Source organism: Ooceraea biroi, chromosome 6 (genome assembly GCF_003672135.1).
Source record: "Ooceraea biroi isolate clonal line C1 chromosome 6, Obir_v5.4, whole genome shotgun sequence".
Classification (NCBI taxonomy): Eukaryota; Metazoa; Arthropoda; class Insecta; order Hymenoptera; family Formicidae; genus Ooceraea; species Ooceraea biroi.
Window position 1 is genome coordinate 805,054 of NC_039511.1, and position 20,204 is coordinate 825,257.

Sequence of the window (20,204 nt, forward strand, 5' to 3'; positions counted from 1 at the left end):
ATCTTCAGAAATTGGGCAATCTTGTCAATATCGCCGAGCATTTCAAATAAGTGAGAACTTTGCAAATACCTCGTTGCGAGGTCTCGCTATGTTTAATGAAGAGAGAGATAGCTTCTTCGTCAAAAATTCAAATGATAGGACATCCTTCAGCTACGTAACGCACTTTATTTTTTTATCGCATATATAATAGCAATTCTTTATTCTGGATAGCTCTGGAAAAATTGATCGTACAAGATACCAGCGATCGCAACGTTTTCCAGAAAATCACGCGTACTTTCGCGATTTGAGCGAAATGTCGCGACGACATACATATCTTTTGGAGTCGATCGATGTACTTTCTGAAAAATAAATTCAGTTTTTCTCAGCTCACCGGTGTGCACCTCGTACGTGGATTGTGTGCATTCGAGCGAGCGCGTTTATTTATTAAGCGCTCTTAATTACGCGCTCACGCCGCTCGTAAACAACCCCCATTCGCGGTGTCGCTCCAATATAGGACGGGCCAAACGTTACAGCCGACGGAATATCTTTCTAATTTAAATTACACCGTAGGAGTACTCTCTCGGCGTAATATTATCCACGATATAGAAATGCGATGTTACGCGGGCGTACACGCCGCTGACGCGCGACGCACAGTAGAAGGCCGGAGAGCAATGCAATTTTGCATAATGGCGCTTTAACTTTAATCTTTTTTACGACTCTCGTAATGGGCCATTAAGTGTGCTTTTTTTATTGTGTCGTCTTCTTATTTTTAAATATCCTCTTCGGTCGAGGAGGCTTCTTGCGCTAATGTATCCCGATTCCCACGCTGGTCGACGTACCTTCCTCAGCAAAGTGCCGCGTTTCGAAGAATGAAGTACGGTATGTATTGCTGCATCGTGGAATATCGAGATGTATTATTCATTCCCTTTATGCTGAAACTTTTGTTGGAAATCATAAATGTATCAACTTTCGTACGAATGAGTGTGAATGATGAGTTAACTTCAAAAGCGCCGAGTTGAGTTTATTTCTTACATCATCATTTTTTAAAGAGAGGAAGATGGTTTGAATTCTTAAATTTCACTTTTGGTGTGTGCGTGTATGTGGATACATGGCAAATCCTTGTGTGAGAAAGAGAAGAGAAGTTGCAGGGATATCTCGATCAGAAAAATTTCGATTGAATATTTTAACGTTTTCGTTTTAACGGTGTCGTTTCAGCTCTTTTGCATTTTCTGTACTTAGAATAATATATTTTATACGAACAAATGCACTCTTTTTGTTGGACATCTGCAGTTTTTAATTTTGAAATTGTATTGCGCGTTTGCGAGCGTTCTTAAGAGAAATACCATATATAAGACCGTACGAAATTCATTTACGTTTTTTTCCTGTATTTCGACCCTGCCGGATTAATTTGCCTTCCCGAGAATAGACGGTAAAGTTTTAATTTTGTAACTTGTAATTAACTTGGCCCGCGTGCGGCTAACTTTTGGTCCGCGGAAAAAAGAGTTGCAAGTTGGCGGAAAAATCTCTTCTTTAATTGTCAAGTCAAATAATGTAATTAGATACTTATCGACGAGGAGAGCGCTCGTGATCAAATTTCTTTGAAAAGATTTTCTTTGTTTTTCTTAGAAAAAAATCAAGTATCAGATGTTTGAGTAAGTCGGTATTTCTTGAAAGATTCCGGAAAATCCGCGATGTATAATTACTGCAAATGAGGTCATTTGTGTAATTTGTCGATTGACGTAGCCGTATCTTGTTTTACGATTAACGATAGTGTCACGACACCACAGATTTTCTTTTCGAAAGTGTACGTTCACGATTGGGGATTCCGGAAGCAAGGATCTTCATTATAACGACGGAAGCGTTTGCGAGTTTGCCTTCGCTATCGGGGCTGCTCATAGGAACGTGCCAGGTTTTCAAAAATAGGCAGTAACATCCGTTATCGTCGCTTCACTTTTCGAAGTTGTTAAGACATTGGCCGACCACAGCGGCCGGGTAAAGCCGCGACTGAGTACTCGCGGTGCACTCGCGAGAACTTGCGACAATATCGCTGCCACGTATCATTAGTTAAGCCAGCTCGTGTAGCGAGTTCGGATATTCGTGGGAGAAGTTATATTCCCTTCCGCCGAGGGGAGGTAAGGCCCGGTCATTAACGGATAGAACTTCGAAACGCGAACCCCGTAAATCCAGAGCCGTCGTCACCACGGATACTGCCTATCCTCTCTCTCTCTCTCTCTTTCTCTCCTCCGTATGCAGTTCTCGTGAATACCTCGCAATATTGATAATGAAGACGAGTTTATCCGCGGCGTCTTCCACGTTTACCATTGATGCTAAACACTCCTCCTACCGAGTAATGCAGGGTATTACGGAATATCTCTCTTCGTTTCCCGAGTATATGGTCTTAGATTAATTCACAGGTACCATGGAGGCCCGATGCTGAAATAGAAATCTCCCGAGTAAGCCGAGGCAAACCAATTTCGAGCGATTCCATTGTGCTGGGGATGCTCACGAAACGAAAGAGCCGTGAAAAATGTTGCAAATTGCACGTCTGCGCTACGTTTCCGCTAGAGAGATAGCTTGGCACGAAAATGATAATATATATAACCAAATACCGGGATGTCTTCGGTATAAAACAACAAAACAACGAACAAAAGGATTAATTAATCAAATAGTGACGCTATTTTCCGGGCATATCTTTTTGTGATCTTTTCAAATAAGAAAAGCTTTCTATAAATGCGCAGCGATGCGACGGAAATAACTGACCTGCAAACTTTTGCATATTACAGTTATGACGTCCCGGTTCTTCCCTTTCGCTATTTGCGAGAGAAACAAGAGCTGATTCTGCTGCTTCGAGCAGATGTTGACACTGTTGATGCAACTTTAATTTGCGTAATACAATTTTTTTATCAAAGTAATCGCTCATACATAAAAATCACCAAGAATTCCAAAACATCAGCCGATTATATCGCAGCGCTCAGTGCAGCTGTGTTTCGCTCGTTATGTAACAAGCGGCACTGCAAAACATTTCCGTTGTGCATTATTAAAGCCGGCTGACGTTGGACTGAGCATCCCGCGGGTTTTTCCAGCAATTTCGCCGACCGAAAAGTGTATTGCGATTTTTTAACATAATCGCGCCGTATTGTCTATATAATATATACATGTATATATGGAATCAGCGTTGCGCCAAACGCACGCATCCGGCGGAAAAAGAATTGTTTTATCGCATCCGGAGCCGAAGGCAAATTCGTTCTATTTTGTGCTACTGGCTTTGTCAGAGACTTTTAGTTTTCACATTTGCTTCCACCGACAGCATCGGTAAGCCACGTTTCTCTTCGCGCTCGTAGCCTGACGGTTGGTGGTCCAGACAAAGGCTTAAGCTTGTAGTCACGTCGGTTCCACACGCTAACTTTTAGAGTGTCTTCAACATACACACGATTTTCCATTTAGTTGTCAGACCGCAAATGCGGTAGCTCGGAAAATCGGGAAATGTGCTCTTATGTGTCGCGGTAGACGCAAATTTCTGTGCTCGGCCGCAAGCAAGATTCTGCAATTGCAAAATCTGATGTTACTTCTAACTAAAAATTATACTCTACTCGGGCATATAGGAAAATTGAGCATATTTTTGGATCTTACGTGCCGCGAATACGATAAGATATAGCGCTATAACACAAAGTGACAACACTCGCATTATTCAAAGTACTTGATCATCAGAGTTGTTCGCAATCTATTGCATCCAGCCCATTTTGATCGCATTGTGCGAGACGACGTGCTAAACGCGTCGTTCAGATTACAGGCTCTTGACTTGAATTACACACGTACTGCATTTCGACGTGCTACCTAAAGGCGCAATGTGAAATAAAACGAGCGTCCTCGAGCAAGAACACACGCCGGAGCAAGGACGAAGCCTTTCTACTCGGCGAACAGTGGCTGAAGGATTGTTCTTCCGTCGTTTCTGCCAACTTTCTCACGTTCGCGATTGCGCCGGTGTGCGAGTAATGATAACGTCGACTTGAACTTTCTTACGGCACGATATCGCCTCCGAGAATTTGCGCAGTGCTTACCGAGGAATTTCGCAAGTTCCCGGAAGCTGTGCAGCAGCCTCGTCGAGGTGCTAGAAGGGGACGACGATGGTGGTACTAAGAGAGTTACCGTAAAGTGTTGCAGCGTTAAGTTGACCGAATTTATGTTAGTTGCCGTCGTTCTGGCCGTAGCCTCGACCGGTTACGTCGTACGATATTCCAAAGTGCCACAACACGGTATTTTCAAAAGCGTGAAATGACGGACGGGAGGAAAGGCGAAAACTTGGAATTTTCATACGATCTTCCAGCGAATCAGCCATTCAATATGAGTCGCCGTGAACATTTCTTCAAACTTCTTATCTTAATTATCTAGGGATTTCGCGAGGAAGGTATTTAACATTTTAATGAAGGCGTCATTAGCATCTTAATGAAAATGACAGGTACCGAAAATTATGAAATCTCTCGCATTATTCTTGCGATATTGACTTTATCTCGTATTTATCGATGCTAGATTACACGCTTACGGTAATCCGCTGGATTGTATAATTTCACGTGATTAAATGATTTCTGCTCTTAATCATATTTACCCGTGTGATCGTCGTTATCGAATTTGTTCTGTATTAATAAATGCTCAGAGTGTGCTGAAAATCTCGGAATGCCAGAAAGACAGTGTTTTGCAACTCGAGAATGCGTCTGTAATAATCTCTTTATTTATGTATCATTATTTTTACCTACGTAATATGTTTTAACCGCGCTAATATCGTGCCGCAGCGCAAGGTATATTTAATTATGATATGTTTGCGCGTCGTGAGTAAATTTTTTATTCAGCACTTAGCATACATTTACGCGCGTTTATTTACGAACGCTCAAAGCGGAAAACTCCGTCAGGTAATTTAAATTCGGAGTACGCTTTACCGTATATTTTTTCTGTTTTGCACTTCAATAAATCGCCACGAGCGTTTACAACTCGAAGAAACTAATACCTGGCGATGATTCAAAAGTACTCGCCCGGAAATGAGATCGTACCATTCGTAAAACTCCCTACATCGGAAACTTGAAGATGCTGACAGCCGTCTTCAAGTTTCATCAACTCGTGCATACTTTAGTCATCTTCATTTTGCTTTATTTTTATCAAGATGGCACGCTTTTGCCAGTACATCTGTTTTGCATGTCCCATCTATCTCGAATGCAACATTACCTTCAACCTTTCCGTGTCACGGCGAATATTTGCAAGCTATTCCATCTGTCTATATTTGGTTTCTTGCTCAAACCAATTTATCTTGAGTACACTCTATATTATATTATATTATATATATATATATATATATATAATATTTTATCCGTGATTATAAATAAATATATATATTGTGAGACGAGGAGAGAGAAAATACGTGATATAAGATTTCTCTTGTACATTTTCCAAGTCTTGCAATTAATGTTTCCATAATTAACATTTATTTCTCTGCTGGAATATCGCGTTGCTAAATACGAAAATTATGTCGTTCGTTAACTAGTAATTAATTATCTCGCGGCCATCAAGGAAAGCAAGACGTATCGAATTACTAATAAACGTGCTTAGAGTCAGGAGTCGTTTCGCGTTACTAAAGACCGAATTACGACTGTTTCGCATTCACAAAGCGAATCAAAGTAACGAAGAGCGTGAAGCCGTCTCGCTTTATGCCTTCGAATAAAACGTATATATACAATGCAAACGCTATTTAAACATGTATTGACTCGCTTTACATTAGATCCGTGAACAAGGTTAAAAATATTTTCTTTCGGTATGTCTGCAACGCAGATATAACGTGATATAACTGCCACTTTGATTCAAGTAATTTAAAATCTCGCACGATAGTGTAAACTGAGATTTCCACTTTATGGGGACGTCGTTAATTCCGATTAACGTTACGTCCGATTTTTATGCGGATCATTCTCTCGTTTCGATAGGCGAATGGTTCTTTGGAACGGAAGCTGCGCGTTCGCGATAAGATTCCCGCTGATTCTTGAGCGAGCCGCGAATTTCCGGCGCGAATTCACATCCGGCGTACCTTACCATGGAGATATTCAGTTCGATCGTACGTACGATCCGCAGGTCGATAAATCCGCAGCCGAGGGGGACGACCGAGATTGAGTCATTAGTTACGGGGATAAGACTAATGACCCAATCCCTCGAACGCGATAAATCAGTTCCCCGGGAGCGGCTGAACTTATTCAGCTTACATCGGCCGAGTCGCTGCAACCTGGTGTAATGGCGAACATTCAGCTCGGGGACGAATAACGTACCACGGCGGACAGCGCGTAGTAAATTCGCAGTTATGAGCTGCTTGTGCGAGTATACTCCCGCCTGATGATTTACGGGGGACCATACGGCTGACACGGTAACGCGGTTAATGGCGTCGCGTCTCTCGAGCGCGTCACACTGATGAACGGATAATTAATCCCCGATCTCATTGCGATGGTTTTTTTTCGAAATCTCAGAAACAGACTCGCGAATCTCTTTGCTGTCTTTGCTAATCCGCACTCGGGATATTATTTGCGCGCTGCAGCCGCGACTCTTAATGGCAAAATTGACTTGAAATTACTTCCTTTTAGCACTTGTGCGTTGCGATTTTACTATTGTGACAATAACGCCTCGTCTTTCCTATCTGTTTTTCACGAATGTCATTCGAACCATGTTTATCTAACAAAGTTGATTCAATTATTAGATAATAAAACTGGAAATAATAATAGATTATTCGTATATAATTCTGATTTAAGATGTAACTTTGTTAAGTGACATGCAAGATTTAATTAATTATGAGATGCAACCTTTCTATCGCGATATTTCGACACGAAATTCGGAATTGATTAACGTTTTGTTTGATTATATATATACATAACGATGATAACATTAATAATATTTTACAATGAAATTATTTCATTTTTGAGCCATTTGACACGTTTATTCCCTTTCGCACGTTTCTGCACGATTAATTATTATCGTGTCATGTGGAAAATCACATTTGTAGCGATGATGCTGGCTTGTGCTTGCAAAATGATATATTATAGATAACAGGACATTCGACTCTGATAATCGAAACTATATACCATCAACTATATACCGATTAGAGCCGTATCAATAATCTCCTTAATTATATAACTTGTGTAAAATACAAACTTTGCTTTAATTCATTGCGAAAGATTTATTTCTTGAGACTGTGTGCGTCATGTATGCAAATTGTTTACGTGGAATCAGGCGGATTCAAGGAATGGCTTCAGAGGAAACATAAAGATATCTCTGTCATAGCACAGAGAGATTTCATATTTTTTATTTTTACAAGATAGAGAAATTTCACTTTGTAGATACCTCCAAATGTCTTTAATTTGTAACGACTCAATATGTTGTCATTAATCGGAGTTAGTTTGAATGTGCGTCTCGTAGAAAAATATTTTCACGTGACCAACGTATATAATACATTTTGTATGTGAAGACGATATTGATCGAGCGGTTAGCCTTGGAAACTACCTCTTGCGACTATCAGCTTAAACGCGATGTATATTTGCACTTCTTCTCGCGCGTACATGTCTTGGCACTTCAAAATGTCGGCTGTTGATTTACCGTCACGCGTATTAACCGATAATGATATCATCTGCGCGAGATTTCTATTGGACATGAGATGCTGAACTCGAGAAGATAATCAAGGAGAAAATAATCCACGATTAATAAGCCTCCGTTGATCTTATCATTGCCGTTCGTGGAAATGTTTTACTCACGTAGAAAATGAGCATTAAGCTTCAACACGTCTCTTTTAAAATAATGAAGTGACTAAAAATATCTTCGTGTTATTTAGAAGATACTGAATATCAAAGAAGGATAGTATAATTTACATGCAAGATTCGCTCGTTTCGAAAACTTGTTTTCTGAAGGAAAAGCGACTTTCGATGTAAACCAGAGGTAACCACTTCTAGTCGAGTGGCTTTTCGGTACGTTATAGTTCCGCTACAAGACCGTCCGTGTAATTAACCCCCTAAAGTTAATTAATTCCCCGTGGATGAGATATATTATGCATGCTGCATTATACTAAAACAACTAATGCCCGGATTTCGTTGCGGTTGAAAATCTAATATGCAATTATGTCAGCTCGAGTTTTTGAAAATCCCCGATTTAACGTGAAAAAGGATTTTACACCTGATCATACGTTCAAATACATGTCTGTTTAACGTTTATTGTCGCTCTCGTTATGGCTAAGCAAGGTGAGTTCTCCCGCTTCGAATCATTTTCGAACCGGTTGTGATCAAGTACAAATATAAATACAACGCGAATGCTAAAGGGTGAATAAGTTTTGTGCGGTTCTCGAACATGGCACGCCGTGTTTCTCCCGTTCAAATATATGCCTGTTTGGCGTTCGTCGTCGCCATCGTTGCGGCTGGCAAAAGTGAGTCAGAAAGGAAACGATTAAAAAAGTAACTACAGGTATTAGGGTCATCTGCATTATTAATTTCATGTACCATTTTCTTTTTCTCGTGGAGAAGAATGCGATCAATCAAAGTGTCCGGGTCCGTTGGCGTACTACAAATCGCTGCATTGTACGCCGGTGTACAAAAACAAAGGCGACTGTTGCGCGATAAAATACAACTGTGATCATCTCAAGATAAGGTCTCCAGACAAGTGTTACGTCAACGATAACGTGTATGAGATCGGAGATAAACTGAAGCCTGAAGACGCGAATCCTTGCGACATCGGATGCACTTGTAGTCGTGGATACGATAATGTGTAAGTATGACTTTAACAGATAGATAAGTCACTTTGATATAAATTGCATGAAAGTTTCATTTTATCTGTCCATTGAGAAGGATCAATCGCGAAAATGCGAAATAATGAGAAGAAGAGAGAATTTTTTTCGCCAGAACAATTTAAGAATTTACCAAATGATAAATGTCATTTTCCATAATGTCATGAGACATGAGGGTACTGTCAATTGCAATTTTTGTTTCGTATGATTTTGTCTTCCATATATTCAAAACAGCAATCATGAATATTTAATATGGCTATCAATACAACCGTATTTTCTTTGGATATTATGAAAGATTCATGTACAACAGTATCTTATGTCACGTTCTCTTCGTATGCGCAGACAGTTCGGGATTATTTTGTCATGGTATCATACGTATCTGGTGTATAGCTATATAATTCTTTATATCTGTCGATCTCTTCACATTAGCGGAAAGTATCGGTCATAAGCATAATATGTCTTTCTGATGTTAATGTCTTGTGAATTTTCATTGCAGACAATTCCGCGTTATTGAAAAGCTTATTTACTCTGCGAATAGTATTTTAGTCATTAGACGTGATAATGATCATTTTTACTGAAATCGTATAATCGTTTTGACCAGTGCCACGTTTGTTTGCGCCGTTGTCGATTGTTTCTTCAAACCTATCTACTCCAACCCTACAAACCCTACTACAAACTACTGCTACAAACGCAACGATCCGACAAAATGTTGTGGCGGCTCAGAAGAAGTGTGTCGTAAGTACATTCTTAATTGATGCATTATACAAACACAAGTAAAATGTTTTACGCGTTTTAGCTAAGACACCGGAAGACCGAGCTACTTGCATCGTAGATGGAGTAACGTATAAGGATGGCGAGTACTTCAACGTAAAAGACAAATCAGAATTGACCTGCGTTTGCCGACCGGGATACAAAGGTAAAGATTAATTTTGAAGATAACTAATTGTTTCGACTAATTTGCCCGACTCTCAATCAGGGAGCTCTTCTTGTATTTTTGATTTGAATATTTTAATCCATCAATTTTCTAGGTAAAAATGTCGAACCCTTCTGCATCAAACCCAAACGAAGTTATTGCAGTCCCGATTTCCGCGGCGCAGGGAACATTTATCATAATTGCGCTCCGGTTTATGGTAGCAGTGAGTTGCCTCAGGCCAATTGCACCTTCGACATGCGATGCCGTAAGTATGACAGCGATTCCGAGCACAACGCATATTTCATCGTCGTGTGTCACGCGCGCCATAACGATTTTGTCCAATTTTTCAGAGAATGACAAGGACATCGTCATTCGTAAACATGACAACTTGAAATTTGACGAAGCTCCGAACGGTACGTTTTATATTTATTTTTATATGCAAATTTATTTGCGTGATGTATGTATGTCACGTGAGATCACGCGTATATCGATCTGACGAGATCATATTTCTACGATTCGTTAGAAAATATAATTTCCGACCGATTAAACGTTGGAATGATCTATAATAATATAATGATTTATCGTTATTACCTATGTGATATAGTTTCTTCTTTCAATTGTATGGATCGTTCATTATCATGACGTGAAAGAAAGAAAGAGTTTATATCTTACGACGAATCAATTCGTCAATTAAAAAGTACACGAGTGAGGTATAAATGAGGCATTGACATGCCTTTGGACGCTCAAGCGATACTAATTACAAAACGTGTTGTGAAACGGCAAATAAGGAGGTAATTGCGATAAACATTGCGCGTGGGTAACGAGCAACGCGCAAAATCAATTTCTGTATAGCGCGTTAATATCATGATCCCATAAAATGATAAGTGATTTTATCATCGTCCTCAATTCAGCGGATAGCGAAAATTACGTTGGACTGGATTAATTGATGACGCGCTATTAACACGTAATCAATGTACACAGTACGTCCGGCATAAAAATTTGGTCATTTAATTGAGATTTCTTTCCATAGAAGCGAACATGTGTCTGTTTGGTAATCTCAAGATGCATGTCGGTGACCAGCTGAAACAAGACACAGACTTTTCTTCCAAATGTGTCAAGTGCATTTGTGAAGTACCACCCATACCGACCTGCCAGCGTATGCCATACGACGAATGCGATTAGACACAAGGTACAACAATGCAGGCATCATCAGTTTTTCAGACTTGCGATAATCAAATGATATTACTTTTATTAAACTTGTTAAATTTTAAAATCTGTTATAAATATACGCGATAATTGTGACCTTTTAATTTGAATAAAATCTTACATCTTTTCAAGCATATTTAGAATATTTTTTGTCTTTTTTATTTTTGACGCGCATCAGAATCTCCTCTCTCTTTCATGCTTATTTCTTTACGCGTGCGCTTGTCTTTCTTCTTCATTTCCCAATTCCGTTTCTCGCGTATGTTTCACCATTCTCTCACACATACGCACATGTTACGATACGTATTATTTCACCTCCTTCCACGTCGCACCTTTCCATCTCCGTCATTCGCTCGTCCATTTGTCTCTCTCCAGTCCATTGTCGATCCCTTCCAGATGAGCTGCTCTCGGCTCGAAGTATAAATGAGTCCGCAGCGCGGACGCAAGTCGCCAAAGTTTTCACGGTGCTCGATCATGGCACGTCGTGGCTCTCGTTCGTTCATTCAGATATGGGCCTATCTGGCATTGGTAGTCGTCACGGTCGCGGCTGACCAAGGTGAGTCGCAAAACGACGGAGAAGACGATACTCGCGAGAATCGTGCAATCGATTATATCATTGGGAGTGTTAACGTTTAATTCGTCTGTGTTGTCCGTTTTCATTGAGAGAAATCGTGAAAGAAAAATAAAAGAATTATTTTTTTATGAATGTGCGCGAGTTCGAAATAGATTTGTCAATTGATGACTTAAGATCAAATTGAGGCACGTTGACATGAGATAAATAAGACAAAAACCTCGAACAAAGATGTAAAGTGCTTTTCATGAATAATTCCATCTGTCCTACAGATCACGTAACTTTTCATTATACGAATCGACAAGCCGATTTAAAGCACGCGGAACGGTTTATCACGCGAACAGGCGCTTTTTATCAGGGATGTTAATTTTTTCTTACTGAACTCTTTTGTTTCCGTAAAGAGCAATGCGATAAAACGAAATGCCCGGGCCCATTGGCTTATTACGAGGCTCTCAAGTGTACGCCGGTGTACGAAAAAGAGGGCGACTGTTGCGCGATAAAATACAACTGTGATCATCTGAAGGAGAGATCCAAGACAAAGTGTTACGTCAACAATAACGTGTACGAGATCGGAGAGTCTCTCAAGGAGGAGGATGCGAATCCGTGCGATATTGGCTGCGTCTGTAGCGAAGGATATGGCACGGAAGATAAGACGTAAGTACGATTTTAACATAAATTTTTTTCATTAAAGCTCTAAAATTGTAGAACTGAAACATAAAGAATGTAGAAATTGCGTAGAATGTTTTATTGCTCTACAGTATAGATATAGATCTTCAAGAAATGTCGTTTACTTAAATTATGCAATTTCTTTGGATAGCGCTAGTTTCGTTTGTGCTATTGTTGATTGTTTCTTCGGGCCTGTGAATCCTGGATGCTACAGAAGAAAATCCCCGTCAGATTGCTGTCCGGGAGAGGAAGTTTGTTGTAAGTGTATTCTCAACCGAAAGTTGTGTATGCTTGTTGAATATTTTTTAAATGACCATCTTTTTAGCTGAGAATCCCGAAAGTAGACCTACTTGCAATGTAAATGGAAAGATATATAAAGACGGAGAGGACTTTACAGTAGAAGACGAGCCGGGTCTGAATTGCGTATGTCAACCGGGATATGAAGGTATATGATTGTTTACGAATATGCGATGGAAAATGTTAATTACTTTTACATGCGCGCGTTATTTTTAATTTCGTTAACTATCTTGACACACAATGAGAATATAAAATATGTCTGAACAAACACAAATACGTAATGAGTGATTTCTGTATCATTATCAGAAATGAATTTATATTTTGCACGTGCAACACATAAAATCTTGATGATATGTAAACGCATACTGTTAATTTTCGATAAAATTGGCATTACGGTGACTTCGATATCGATATGATTTACCTTATTTATCGACCAATAATTAAATATTTATATAAGCGGAATATATGTATATTTATCCTAACAATAATTAACGTAAAATTAATTTCACGCATATCGCAATAACTTGCGTAAAACGTGGTTTTATAATGTATTTTCAGTTTAAACCTACAAAAATCTCTTTACATTGATGACGAAAATTTTTGCGGTTTTAGGCAAAAACGTCGAGCCTTTCTGCAAGAGGCCTAATCGCTCGTATTGCAGTCCTGATTTCCGTGATGCGACCAGCATTGTTAATAAATGCGCTCCGGTTTATTACTCCAGTCAATCGCCGCAGACCGATTGCAGCGTGTTTTCAAGATGTCGTAAGTTTACGAGTTGCATTGTTATACACACATCACATTACTGTCACCGAGCAATAATAATTTATCGGATTTTTCAGAGAATGCAAATGACACCGTCATCCACAACGAAGACAATTCGAGATCCACCGATAATTCCGCTGGTATGTTTTGTGTTTACTATATATTTGGTACTCTTTCTTCGAAGATGTAGAAGACATCTTTACTTTGATTTTAATAATTTTATTCTGTTTTTTAAGTTATTTTATTCATTTTATACAAGTTAATGTGCCAATTGAATTGATACAGCTTTAAATTGGATGGGAATGAATATAGTTCAAAATATAAATGACACATTGATATGCATTTGAACGTTCAAGCGATGCTAATTACGACCGCGCTTTGAATGGCATAAAATGAGAGTTAATTGCGAGAAATATTGCGCGCGAATATACAGGATGTCCCATTTTAAATGCCGCAGGCAAAAATCTCGAAAAATATGGGACATACGGAAAAATGTTTCGAACAAAAGTTGCATGGTTTGAAGGGGGCCACATGATGAAAATATGTACTTGACCTTGAGTGACCTTTTCAAGGCCAGGTCAATGTGATGGATGTTTTCTTAAATGGGACCCCCCCTTTTTTATTGTATATTCTTGTAGCTTAGTTCGAGAGCTTTCCAAAACACTACCTACTTTTGTTTTTTTGCCCAAGCAGTTCCCAAGATATGAAGCGTCAAAGTTGACATACCGCTGGCATTCGCATTACCCGATGTACACCGCGGGGAGGTTGCTCGGTCGGATTTGTACATCATAGTGGCCCTAAAAAGGGCCGATTTTGTGTATGGGGGTGTGGTAAGCAGTACTAGTGTACTAGTAACTCCAAATGGAATGCACAGTATTTACTAATAAGCAGAGCTCGGACTTCAGTGCCCCACTCCAGGTGCTCGAGCGCCGCGAGAGACAGTGCCGACTATGCCGGTGGAGCGGCCTAAGCAGATGAGAGGTACCGTTGCGTAAATTGAGACATTTTTTGATTGTTTGAGGCACCGTCTCTCGCGGCGCTCGAGAGCCTGAAGTGGGGATAGCGGCACTGAAGTCCGAGCTCTGCTTATTAGTAAATACTGTGCATTCCATTTAGAGTTACTAGTACACTAGTACTGCTTACCACACCCCCATACACAAAATCGGCCCTTTTTAGGGCCACTATGATGTACAAATCCGACCGAGCAACCTCCCCGCGGTGTACATCGGGTAATGCGAATGCCAGCGGTATGTCAACTTTGACGCTTTATGAAGATATGTCCCAAGATATGTCTTGGGAACTGCTTGGGCAAAAAACAAAAGTAGGTAATTTTGGAAAGCTCTTGAACTGAGCTATAGGAATATACAATAAAAAAAGGGGGGGTCCCATTTAAGAAAACATCCATCACATTGACCTGGCCTTGAAAAGGTCACTCAAGGTCAAGTACATATTTTCATCATGTGGCCCCCTTCAAACCATGCAACTGTTGTTCGAAACATTTTTCCGTATGTCCCATATTTTTCGAGATTTTGCCTGCGGCATTTAAAATGGGACACCCTGTATATGTATATAGAACGAGAAGCAACGCGCAAACCAATTTTCCTCATAATCCTATGAAATGATAATTAATATCGTCATATTGTTGTGAGCCTACAAAATATAGGAAATTATGCTACAGACGTATTTCTTAACGCGCCGTTTTTTTAAATACCTCATTAAAAACATGGCGCGTCAGAGATATTGTTAAAGAAAAGTACACAATTTTATTCTACATTGCATTGCTCTATTTTGTATACGAGCTTTACTACATGATGACATGACTACCATGAAGTGTAGTAATAATGTACATGCAATGGCGTATATTGTATAATCTTAGACCTGATCTCGATGTCAAGTAAGACGCTTATGTAATTCGGGAGTTATTCCTTTCAGATGCAGACATGTGTTACTTTGGCAACAAGAGCATGCATCGTGGCGATGAGCTGAATCAAAGTACGGATTACAGCTCCGTGTGTGTTAAGTGCGTTTGCGAGGTACCACCTGTGCCCACCTGTCAGCGTTTGCCGGATAGCGAGTGTGATGTCACACAGCATCCGCCATTTATTCAATTTCGTTAGTCCTTTCTGTGATAATACGATTATGTCCTGTTATCCGACTCGGAGTCGTGTTGCGAGTTAATGGTGTAGTGATAAATATGTAAACCTCTAAGCTAAAATCGTAATTAAATCGATAACTACATATGAAGCTCTCATTAATTGTAAAACGTTGATTATTAATACAATTAAATGCTGAATTATTAACACATAATAAAGATGTTTAAATAAATGCCTGTGATAAAAGACACTTATTTATCTTACAAGTGAACATTACATCATCAACTTTCCCTGGTGTTCTCCATAAAAAAAAATCTTATCTTTGACCTCCTCCATTTCAACTCCTCCTTGTCGCGGTTATCAATCTTGTTACTCAATGTTCATCGATGAAAACATCAGTGGATGATATTGTGTGACAGAAAATCATTTACTCTATATGCTTATCTATCATCTGTCGGAGTTTGCATTTTGTCGACGTAATTGTACACATACGTGTTATCTGACTGATCCTCAAGCAAATACCGTATCAAAAACATCGTTATGGCGTGAAATTGCGCTGTCTTCGCGTTAATGCAACATTACGCTCGGCAGAATTATCCGGCGCGTGATTTTCGTGATCATAACTTTACGATTAACACAAATACGAATATTCGTGCGCGCACGTGTTCGTGGTGCGCGGCGATAATCAGTTTGCGCGCTCGGCGAACCAATTCCCGGCTTCTGGACATCGTCTGCTTGCTGGCAATGCTCGCCCCGGCAACAGAATCGTTTACACTCCAACGAACGTTTACTCGTTCCTCATTTAAACTTCTAAGTGGTTTTACCGTTGACACTTGGCAAGCACTCGCGCGCCGGCTTTCGCGTTAACCCACGATTTATCGTAATGTGGTTGAAAAGTCTCCGTTTAGCGGCTCGCGAGCGCGAGGGAACGAATGCGCTTTAACGTTCGCTCAAACGAGCGCAGCTTTTAGTGGTTTTGCACGAGTCAGTTGAGGCCAAATGGCGGCCTATGTGCGAACCTCGTAATTTACTGATTTGGCTTGTCAGTCTCTAAATTATAGACAGGAAATGCAACGTGACAGCGTTAGAGAGTCAGATAAGCGAACTGAGGAAGGACATCGTTGTACAATGTGAAGTGGAATATACTGCAATTGTATTATGAAAGAAAATATTAATAAATATTAATAATGCGACTGGCTAATAAGTGTAAAAAATGTAAAATAAAGTGTAAAAACTCGAGTTCAAATAATACGAAGGCATACTTTTGCGTTAAACATTACGTGATTAATTTTGTACAATATTCGAATGATTGAAATTGAAGAGTCAACCGCAAATAATTTGGCACAGCTTCCACAATTGATGATTACAAGGATACTTAGAGAATAACTTTGAAACTTGTACACCAATGCCGACAGACAGAAAATCCCTGATTCGAACCACGATCTAAACAATAGAAGAAGTATCTTCGGTTCACAACTCGACACAGACGTGACTCTCATCGGTTGAGAGAGACAGAATGTGAACCGTACACTGAGCACGCGCCGCGAACTTGCTGTAAACGACCTTTCAGGATGACAATAAATCGGCTATATTAAGTTCCGCTTAAGACACGAGCCGTGTTACCGGAAGTAGGCGACAACGGTGTTGAAGACGTTAGTAAAATATGGAGGATGCTATGGAAGAACCGCGTTTCCGGAAGTTGTGCCGTCTATTCAATGGTAATTGATGATAGATAACATTTTCTCCTCCTTTCTTCCTTTGAAAATCTCATATCATTGATATATTATTGACGAAATAATTCTGTAGTGAAGAAAGATAAATTTTAGATATTATGGACATCGTGCATTTTTTTTGTACTAATAGATGGTGTTAAATAGCATTTTATTCACAGGAATAATTTATCTGAATTCTATTCCGCAGTTCCATTCGTTTACATAAGGGATGCTGAATTTTCCCTATTGCCTGCACGGAGATTGCATGCCACATTGTACAAATTCTTCAGAGCTGTACGTGGCCCCCAACGCGTATGAATCTCCATATTTTTTGAGCTCGTGACATTCTTCACGTTACGCGAGGATATGGAAATAGCGGCTGACGTCGACTTTTGCAACCATCTACCACCTGCGTAAATTTTGCCCCTCGACTTTAAGTCCCGAACGCAAGAATTGTGGATGCACGTAAAAAATTTTACCGCTGCGAGGGCAGCAGGAAGACACACGTCCCTTCGAGGGTCGATCTCCATAAAGCACCGCCTATGTTACAGTCAAGCTTTCCATCATCTCGCTAATATCGGCCAAGTTAAAGTCTCCCGAAAAATCAAATGACAATACTTGATCGCGTAATCTATTATCGATTCTCGCTTAAACAAAATTTAATTTCTCCATTAACAAACTATGTTCGGAAGTAACATTAGCGTAACATTACAAAGTAAAAGCTGTACATCGATCGAGCATTAAAAATATAAATAAATAAACAGTAGACTTCTTTAATGAATTCGCAACAAACTTTATCTTCGAATGGAACTATCTTGATTTGAGATGTAATTATCAAGTTATTTAATATTGAAAATTATACGGAACAGAGAAAGTTAGACAGAGAGAATGAGAAAGGGAGTTGTTTGCATTGAACTTTTCATCGCTGCAGTAACGATTGCTAATCCGTTTGCAACGTTCAAAAGATAAAAGATGTTCCAAATCCATTTGCTATAATGGTAAATTAGTGCTATTTGTGAATGAAGGCAATCTTGGTACCCGCATGGACGCGACCCGCATGTAAAATGCACTCCAAGAAACACGCTGAGCGAACTGATTAGCTGATAGATGGATCCGACTGTCAGAACAATTCGGAATGTACCAACGGAGACGGATTCGACTAAATCCGAACAATGAGGTTCTACGATCCGCTGGAATTAATCCCGCCATTGTCGTGCTAAATTTCTATATGGGATGCAGTTCCACGTAGCTAGCTATAGTCAACCGATTGCTGTGCACGTACGTGCATCGTATCGTGTATCTTATACAGAGAATGCCATAATGTATTAGTATTTCATGTATGTTATCGAGAAACCTCTGGGCAACTTACAATCTGATAATCGCGAGTACTCGTACGCCATCGAAAGAATATCCGGCTTGCTTTGCGATACAACAAATCGCGCACTGTTTGGATAATCGTTTTCCCGTTTCAATTTACGAAGTCGTTTTATGGCCAACGCATCTCGGAATAATTCATCGCGAAAGGTCGCGCAAAAGCTCGAACACCGGAACTTTCAGTGTATTAGCACGACCGAGCTTGCGCTTATCCATCCCACTCGGACCTGGCAGACTTCTCGAAACGGAATTAACCGCGTGGAAGAGTCACCGAGGGGAGAAGGACCCGAGTAACGCGGCTGCGAAAGTACATGGTCCGAGATCAGCTTGGCTGCACCGAAATTTAATTAATCCCCGCATAAAGAAAGAGTTCCTGGTGAACTCTGTTTTCTGCACCGCGACTGACACAAGTTTATTTTTAGAGCTAAAGATGAAAGAAGACAATTTCCTGGCGTGATGAAAAAGTGGCATAGCGCGGCGAAGAAGCATTTGTCGGGGAGAGCGAGCACGCACTGGTCAGACGAAATAGAATCTCGCAGCTGGGATCTATAGGAGTCAGAAAATGCTTTTCTTCTTATCGCGCGTATCGTTTTTCAGCAGTGATAGGTACTTCGCTGGCATTTTTCTAGAGAGAACAGTTGTTTCGGTACACTTGGCGTGTAGGAGAACAATCCTGGAAAATCTGAACAGCGCGATAACACAGACTGTTATCGAAAATGTGAAAAAACGCGGAAAAACGTGGCGGAGTTTTTTTCGGGCCGACCGATACATTCATAATTCATGCGGCAACGGCGGGCAGCAGTCTCCGGCATAAACTAATCCGGATACTAATTTCCCAAGCTACTTCGTTGCCGACGTCGCTGCGCTGCGTGCTCGTTAGGAGAGAGCGGGCTTGGATGCTGCGAGATGCAATTATGATAAACCGAGAGAGAACGCCTTCCGAGAGCTTTTCAGCGCGCACGGTCTGCGAGAGTTCCTGCGAGAAGAGCCGGCCGCGACCGACCGACCGACTCGCGCGTTCATCTATTCCGCTTCCGGTTTCCTGTCGTTGTGTATGCCGCAATTCCGGCGGCCTGCCCGATAAGGAACTTCCCCTTCGGGGAACAGATTCGTGCAAGGGGGTTGCAATCGATCCTGCGAGACGAATGGCGGATCCGTTAAGCTTGTTGGGCCAATCGGGCTCGGCGAGACACGATGTTGGCGTTGCCGTGTTATTAATTTACTCCGCCGTAATTCTCGATTCGTTTGATCAAGATCCTAAAGGCTGTTGCTCGTGTCGCAACCGCCGTATTTATGCTTGATTGTTAATGGCGATAGAACCCATACCGCGCGGTTAATGAATTACAGCACGAATAATTACAGTTGGCCAAATGCCGAGAGTTCATGATTCTACGTGATTATAATTGAAATACTCTTATCATGACAAAACGCAAAACTTGAATAAATCACGCGCGAGGTTTTTATCGTGCATTATTTTGCGTGTGAGATATATATTATATTATACGATTCGCGAATGCACCTGATCATTTAATTAATTATAAATATTTTTATAGAGATGGAAATAAATACAAATTGTTGAGACATGTGCCACGCTGACGAAATAAAATAATAATAGTATATAAATCAGTTGTGTCGCAAGTTGTCTCGCAGAGATATTAAATCCGGGGAAGCAGGGTCTATAAACAGCAAGACGATAATTTTTGCTTCGAAATTTACGGCGCGCATGGACAGGGGCGTTCATAAAATCTGCGAAGTTAACAGACGGAGAGAGTTTAGCAAAGTGATTATAACGTAACTTTAATAACTGTTTTGCTTGCCGCTGTGTAACGGAACTTTTTCGAGCAAC

At 40.4% G+C, this 20,204-nt stretch overlaps 3 protein-coding genes and 1 long non-coding RNA gene across 6 annotated transcripts in view; 3 read left to right on the forward strand and 1 right to left on the reverse strand.

Moving 5' to 3' along the window:
* LOC105276481 overlaps nt 1–20,204 on the forward strand; it is a 134,540-nt gene that overhangs the window by 80,764 nt on the left and 33,572 nt on the right. The gene's annotated exons all lie outside the window — the stretch shown is intronic.
* LOC113562193 overlaps nt 1–20,204 on the reverse strand; it is an 82,689-nt gene that overhangs the window by 9,405 nt on the left and 53,080 nt on the right. The gene's annotated exons all lie outside the window — the stretch shown is intronic.
* LOC105276478 lies at nt 6,246–11,022 on the forward strand. Of its 2 annotated transcripts, none has more exons than XM_011334120.3 (7): nt 6,246–8,410; nt 8,505–8,748; nt 9,369–9,502; nt 9,564–9,683; nt 9,796–9,945; nt 10,031–10,093; nt 10,711–11,022. In XM_011334120.3, exons 1-7 carry the CDS (start codon nt 8,335–8,337, stop codon nt 10,860–10,862), a joined length of 939 nt encoding a protein of 312 aa, XP_011332422.1. In that variant the 5' UTR covers nt 6,246–8,334; the 3' UTR covers nt 10,863–11,022. The 2 variants fall into 2 exon arrangements, with proteins under 2 accessions (XP_011332422.1, XP_011332423.1); XM_011334121.3 differs by having other exon boundaries at nt 6,251–8,410; nt 8,508–8,748.
* Nucleotides 11,289–15,518, forward strand: LOC105276480 (kielin/chordin-like protein). The gene is made up of 7 exons (XM_011334123.3): nt 11,289–11,439; nt 11,856–12,108; nt 12,272–12,378; nt 12,446–12,565; nt 13,030–13,179; nt 13,257–13,319; nt 15,112–15,518. Exons 1-7 carry the CDS (start codon nt 11,307–11,309, stop codon nt 15,294–15,296), a joined length of 1,011 nt encoding a protein of 336 aa, XP_011332425.2. The 5' UTR covers nt 11,289–11,306; the 3' UTR covers nt 15,297–15,518.